Source organism: Acanthisitta chloris, unplaced genomic scaffold (genome assembly GCF_000695815.1).
Source record: "Acanthisitta chloris isolate BGI_N310 unplaced genomic scaffold, ASM69581v1 scaffold6864, whole genome shotgun sequence".
Taxonomy (NCBI): Eukaryota; Metazoa; Chordata; class Aves; order Passeriformes; family Acanthisittidae; genus Acanthisitta; species Acanthisitta chloris.
Window position 1 is genome coordinate 11,946 of NW_008668666.1, and position 7,067 is coordinate 19,012.

General features: G+C 54.4%; 1 protein-coding gene across 1 annotated transcript in view; it reads left to right on the forward strand.

Annotated features, from left to right (window-relative positions):
- Window positions 1–2,390, forward strand: part of LOC103800604 (Kv channel-interacting protein 2-like) — a 14,135-nt gene extending 11,745 nt beyond the window's left edge. Inside the window, exons 3-8 of the mRNA XM_009072985.1 lie at window positions 365–434; window positions 534–604; window positions 1,126–1,233; window positions 1,609–1,713; window positions 1,949–2,011; window positions 2,343–2,390. Of these exons, the coding sequence (XP_009071233.1) occupies window positions 365–434; window positions 534–604; window positions 1,126–1,233; window positions 1,609–1,713; window positions 1,949–2,011; window positions 2,343–2,390 (465 nt within the window). The remainder of the gene's footprint in view (window positions 1–364; window positions 435–533; window positions 605–1,125; window positions 1,234–1,608; window positions 1,714–1,948; window positions 2,012–2,342) is intronic.
- The last annotated feature ends 4,677 nt before the right edge of the window (window positions 2,391–7,067 follow it).

Here is a 7,067-nt window from a genome sequence, read left to right on the forward strand (position 1 = left end):
TGCCAATCTCAGGGGGTGCTTTGCACCTGTCAGTGCCCAGAGTTTGTGAAGGCTTTGGGGACCTTGGGGTTGGAGTTTATAAAAGGCTATGGCCTGATCCCACCTCCAGGGAGCTCAGTGGGGAGACCTGATCCTGTGTTTCATTCCTTGGGTGCAGACCCCCCCTTCCTGGGTGCCTAAGATGCAGAGCCACTCCAGCGAGGGCTGCAGCCCACAAAATCAGGGAGATACTCCAAGCAGCCTTACTGGCTGTCTCACCAGGTGCACAGGGCTGGGGGGCAAGGCAAGGGAGCCACAGGGATTTAGGGGGATACTCAGCCCCTTTCTGCAATGTGGAAGTGACACTGTGGCTTTGCCCTGACAGGAGTGCCCAAGTGGCATTGTCAATGAAGAAAACTTCAAGCAGATCTATTCACAGTTCTTCCCTCAGGGAGGTGAGTGCCCATCCCTGTCCCTGTCCCCATGCTCTGCACAGGTGCCCTGTGGGGCAAGGGGTCACACAATATCCCCTTATACTGTTCGCCTCCCTGCAGACTCCAGCACATATGCCACCTTCCTCTTCAACGCCTTTGACACCGACCATGATGGCTCTGTCAGCTTTGAGGTGAGCTGTGGCTGAGGAGCGGTGGTGGGATGGCAGTGGGGCAGGGAGAGCATATCCCTTCAGGTACCGCAGGCTGGGATTAGCAGCGTTGCTGTTGCAGATGGATGATGAATTTTGCAGGGACTGGTGGAGTTTATTAAATTCCCAGAGGCAGTAGAAAAACAGTGAAAATAAAAAAAATAAGGGTCTTTCTGTATTTTCTGGCTTGTGTCTGATATGTATGCAGACCATCAGGCACAGTCATGGCTTGATCATGGCTGAACAGCAGGTCCTTATGCATTTTGTCCTCTTGAGTTCATGACCCAAGGGACTAGTGTGGGACATATATGGTGTCAAGCAATGGTTTCTCCCCAGGCTCTTTTTGATACCAAACATTTCCCTTGTCAGCTCAGCCCCATGGCACATCTGCTTTGGGACTGAGTTCCCTCTCTGCAGGAGGGAGAGGCAAGGCTGTGTCTTCTGTGACCATGAGACCTTTTGTTGCCATAGCTCCCATTTGCCTGCCTTGTCCATCCCTGCAGGACTTTGTGTCTGGGCTGTCCATCATCCTGCGCGGCACCATTGACGATCGCCTGAACTGGGCCTTCAACCTCTATGACCTGAACAAAGATGGCTGCATCACCAAAGAGGTGGGACAGGGGATCCAGACTGATCTCCAGGGCCAGTGCAAGTCTGCACCTGACAGGGGCAATGACAGCACTTGGGGGCATTGTCTGGGCTCGAGGAGAGCTTGTGGGGGCAGTATTTAACAGCTCAGCTTTGCACACAGGTCCCTCCTGGCCCCCTGGCACTGGTGTGTCTCTGTGGATGGGTGGATGGGGGTTGTGCTGCTTAGGGAGTTCCATCAAATGTGCAGACACACACATGGCCCCGCACTGTGCACAGAACCAGCAGGAGTACACCTGAGCACCCCACGGGTCCTTCGGGAGCATCATGAAAAAGGTGCAGGCCAGGAACCAGGAAGAATCAGAGCACCATGTTGACCCTGCTCCCCTTCCCACCAGGAAATGTTGGATATCATGAAGTCCATCTACGACATGATGGGCAAATACACCTACCCGGCCATGCGGGAGGAAGCACCCCGGGAGCATGTGGAGAACTTCTTCCAAGTAAGTTGAGCACATCCTGGGGAAGCAGAGCTCCAGCACAGAGCCAGTGGGTGCAGTAGAAAACATCTCACACTGGGGATGAGGCATGGCCGTGCTGGTTCTGCTGGGTGCTTGGGGATGGCTGGGGCAGGGGTGCATTAGGTCCAGCTCCTGTGGGAGCTGGGCAGGGGGTACTCAGCTCTCCCTGGGGCTGGGGCTGTCCCTACCATGCCTTTTGTACTGTGCTTGTCTGCAGAAAATGGACCGGAACAAGGATGGCGTGGTGACAATCGAGGAGTTCCTGGAGTCCTGTCAGAAGGTAAAGGCACTAGCAGTTCTGCTCTGGACTGGGTCACCCCCTTGTCCCTTGGGGACCTTTGTCCCCCACCCTTCCCTCCTGGCAGAGAGGGGATGAAGGCAGGGCTCCCAGGGGCAAGGCTGGGTCTCTGCTATGGGAAGTGTACCTGTGCCAGCAACCCTGTGCAGATGAGGGGAGCTGTGCATCCTAGCAGGGCTTGGAAACTGCCTGTAATCCCTGGGGCACTTGTCCCATGTGCCAGAACAGCCATGAGGGTAAAGCCAGGTTTGGGGAAGCTGCCCAGATTGCTGTTCTGTGCCCAACTTGCCCACTTCCCACCTGCTCCCCACAGGACGAGAATATCATGCGGTCCATGCAGCTGTTCGACAGTGTGATTTAGCTCCCGGACCTGCCTCCAGCCGAGCTCTCCTGCCAACTGTGCCCAGAACCTGCTTCTCTATCTTGACTTTTCCTTTGAGCCTCCCCTCCACCGGCTGCACAGATACCCCTATGGGACAGGGTCTCCCTGCCCGGAGATGCAGTTGGTGCTGAGATCTTCCCTTCCCCCTGGGCTGGTTCTGCTTTCCTTGGGGGATCCCAAGCAGGTACTCCCAGATGTCAGCTGGCACAGGATGAGCATTTCACCTGGATGGACCTTCCTGCACCAATTCCTGGTGGGGAAGCTGCAGCCTTGGGCTGCAGTAGAGGTCTTCCCCATGCACAGCACCCCATGCAGCCACAGCTCCCCCAGCCCCAGGAGCCCTGAACCCTGGCTCCAGCCCAACCCCTCCAGTGACGCTGTCTAGAAACCAATAAAGTGTTGCAATGGGTGCCGGTGCCTCGGCTTCCTCCCCTGCCCTGGCTATGCCCTGCCATGGGGAGCGTGTCCGGTGTATTGGCCCTGAGCTGCCAGCCACCCTTCCTGCCCAGGCCCTGGGCCAGTGGGTGGGCAGAGGAGCTGTGCCTGGAGAAGGCAGCCACATGGGGCACTTGGGGTTCATTGCTGCATGAACTATGGAGAGCAGCCCCTGATCCCAGGGGGCTCAGTTAGACCTAGGAGGCTCATCCAGAGAAAGGGAGAGGGCAGACTAAAGGCATCCTGAGGCGCCTTCTTGTGGCACTGGTCCCCCAGTTTGGAGGATGCAGGCTTGGGAGGGCTGCAAGCTCAGCCCCTGTATCTCAAGTTTGGGATGCTGGCACACAGGGACCTCAGGGAACCACTTTGAGGCTCCAATGGAGAGACACGCTTTATAACCCTTCCTGAGGACATGGCAGCCAAGGTATGGGGGGGACACATGGAGGAAGGAGATGTGCTGGGCTCCAGTGGCCATCCTGGCCCTTAGGGCTCAGAGCCACACTCCTGGCATTGTTTGCTGCTGACCTTGCCCTGCTCCTGTGGCCTGTCTGTCCCAGCCCGCCCGCTGCCCAGGGGCTGGAGAATGAGCAATGGGACAGGGTGTCCCCACCACCCTGTGCTGGTGACACATCTGAGCTGGCAGCTCCTGAGGGAGAAAGCCAAGGCTGAGGTCAGTCAGAAGTCATTGCAATGATGCTGGCAGGCTGGAGAGTCACCTCGGGGCAGGGTCTGCCCAGCCCCTTCTCCCAGGCCATGTGAGAGCCTGCTTGGGGACCCTGTGGCTCCCCATGTCTTTGTCAGCTCCCTGGAGCTGGGTGTGTGCGGGCAGGCCTGTCCTGCTTGCGTACCACTCAGAGTTGTAGCTGGGACAGTAATGCCCATGGGCTAATGATCCCATGCCAGCCAGAAGTCCCCCACGGGCATTGGGAATGTACTCAGCCCTGGCAGCGCCTGACCGTGTGGCTTCAGCCTATGCATCCTTGGCAGCCAAGGGCGATTGGGGCTGGTCTGAGCTGCAGTGTCTGGGATCAATGGGGAAGGGGTGCAAGGCCAGCACCTATGCTGGGCCAGGCCCCAGACCCAGGCTGAGACCCTGGTGTTGGAGACATTAGATTCCCCCCTGGGGCTCTGAGCCAAAACTATGAGGCTGCTCTCCAGTGGGACTGTCCCTGTCCCCTTGCAGATATGTTTTTAGTTTCATTCACCATATTCATCTCATAGACATGATGTGTTTTTAGGTTCATGCAACACTATTCATCTCACAGACCTTTTCCTCGGTTTGCTGTGGGGCTGAGCTCTCACTTGCATTCTCCCAAGGGTGGGAGGACAGGTATCCTGACCCTTACCCCTCCCATCTCTTTCTCCCCATTCTTCCTCCTCCCAAGCTCTACGGGGTACCCACTGTCTCCTGCCACGTAGAGCAGATGCCTCCTCCTCCTCCCTCACGCTGTAGGTTGCATGGTGTGACCCCCCTGCCCAAGGGCACGGTGACTCACAACCTGCTTGGCATCTCCAGTCTGTATATTTTGTATTATAACAAATATATGGGTTAAAAAAACTAAACAAAACAAAACAAAAAAAACAATAAAATCTAACCACAATCGCTATGCACACCACTGTTATGTCTTTGCATTTATCAGCCTCGTGGGGTGGGAGGGCAGCGGAAATGAAGGGATGAGGGTCTGCAGAAGGTTGGCAGCCTTTTTGGGGTGCTGTGGCTGCGGGGTGCTGTGGCTGCAGGGTGCTCTGCATGGATGTTCTGGGAGGTTGCATGGGGGACAGGGTGCGCACTGAGCCTGGCCATGCCATTGATGGTCCTGTAAATGCAGTCTTTCCCCTGCTAAGAGGCTGTAGGCGTTTAGGCTATAAAACTCTTACATCATGTGTGTCAGGTGTTAGGAGTGAGGCTGTCAGGTGTTTTCAGCTTGTCATGAGATGCTGTTGGGTGAACCTGAGCTTGGGATGAGGTGGCCCTCCTTAGGATGTGGCATTTAAGGCTGAGCCAGGAAGATAGTCACCTACCACCCTGAAGTGGTAGGCATGGACTGGGACTAGGGACATGACCAGATAGGCAATCAATGGTCATTGGAAAAGTGCAGCCTTGAGACCTGGGGAAAAAATGATGCAAAGAGGAGAAAAGAAGCATGTAAGTAAGAAACCAGCAGAACAACAGGGTCATTGATTTGATGTGGGACAGTGAAACATAGCCTGAAAGCTCAATGCAAAGAGCTGTCTGGAGATCCAAGCATCTTAAAAGGATGAGCTCTGGCTACAGGGAAAATTACCATCATGGGACTGGGAAAGCAGCAAGTCTGTTCTTTCCAAAGCCTCTGACTCCCCAGGGACCTTTTTGTACTGCTGGCCATCACCCAGGTCTGTGTGCAGCAGCAGAATGGGCCTGATTTTCTGCTGTAACAGACTTTTCCTAGTATATCCTATCCCCTAAGCTCTGGTTGGTTGGTTGCTATTTTGGGCAATGACCTTCAAGGGCTTGATGTGCCCTTATTGCACAGGGATGCTGTGAGCCACTGATGAGATCCCTTGGGTTCCCCTCCCCCGAGAGGTGGGCAGGAAAGAGGCTGAGGTCACCCGCGAAAAAAGGGTGCTGATGTAGCCAGACTTTTCCTAGTATATCCTATCCCCTAAGCTCTGGTTGGTTGGTTGCTATTTTGGGCAATGACCTTCAAGGGCTTGATGTGCCCTTATTGCACAGGGATGCTGTGAGCCACTGATGAGATCCCTTGGGTTCCCCTCCCCCGAGAGGTGGGCAGGAAAGAGGCTGAGGTCACCCGCGAAAAAAGGGTGCTGATGTAGCCTTTTCACACCAAATGGGAATAGGTTTGTGCAGGGATTGTAGCTATGGGGGGCAGCACCTTTGGGAGTCAAAAATACTCTTTGCTTAGCTCCCTCTGGGACTGGCCCTGAGAGAAGAGGCCGAGGGCAGGGAGGACTGGATCAGCCCCTCCAGGTGTGCCATCAGCTTGCTATGAGAAGCTGCTTTGTGAGGCAGGGCTTAGATGTACCTTGTCAGGAGGAGGTGGCATTTAGGTAGAAGTGGCTAACAGCAAAACCATTGGGTCTATGATGAAAACAGAGATAAAAGCTGATGGGTCCTTGGAAAAGGGCAGCCTTGTGTTGCTTCCAGCCATTTTTTTCCCAGCTTTCAGAGGAAAAAAATAATAGCAGCTATGTGGGAAAACAGCTGAGCAACTGGATGAGGCAGCTGACGTAGCCTGGGGCAGTGATTCATTCCAGCATCCTGAATACTGCCTAGAAACAAGCATTTTGTAAAAGGATCAGATTCCAACACTGGGAGAACTGTTATTGCAGGATTATTTTGGCACGGTGAAAGCTTTGAGCCTGATGCCAGCTTTCTGACCCTGCAGTCACTGCCCAGCTCTGCACAGCATGGTAGGGGAGTCCTGTGTGTTCTCCACCCAGATTCTGTGTGTTTCTCCTCTCTAACCCTTCTGGAAACTCTTATTGTCTATCAATACAATTTGGCTAGTTACTATTTAGGGTAGCAGTACAATTTCTATTTTTGTTCTTTGGAAGCTTTAGCTTGAACGTGATGGTAACTGGAGATGCTCCTTAGCCAGGGTCTCTGGTGCAGCTTCCTGAGCACAGGTATTGATGGAGCCGGAAACACAGTTGTCTTGGCTTTCTTGTCATGCCAGAATGTCATCAGTGAGAATAAGCTCAAATGTGGCTGAAATGTGATGTGCCTGCTGTAGTATCTGCAGACTCTCTCCAGCCCTTCCTCACAAGCAGCGTTTTGCTCACTGGTTTCCTGCTGGCTGGTACCTGCTGCAGCCTCCCCAGTGCTGAGAGGGTTGGAAGCATCACCTCGCTGTTCTGTCCCCATAGCCACACGGGAATTCACCTTCTCAGACCTGCGGCCTCTTACTCGTGCTCCCACGCAGCTGGATTGATGCCACCTGACCTCAGACCCCTCCTCTGATCTACTCAGATCATCTCAGCTTTGTATTCCATCTTTCAGCATACTCATAGCCTCTCCCAGGCATGGAAAAGCCTCCAAGCACAAAATCGGGCACTGGAATAGGTTATCCAGGCAGGTGGTGGAGTCACCGTCCCTAGAAGTGTTTAAGAGGCGTCTGGACCTGGCGCTGGAAGATATGGTTTAGGGGTTAGAGCGGAGTGACAGGTTAACGGTCGGACTGGATGATCTCGAAGGTCTCGTCCAGCCCTGCCGACCCTATG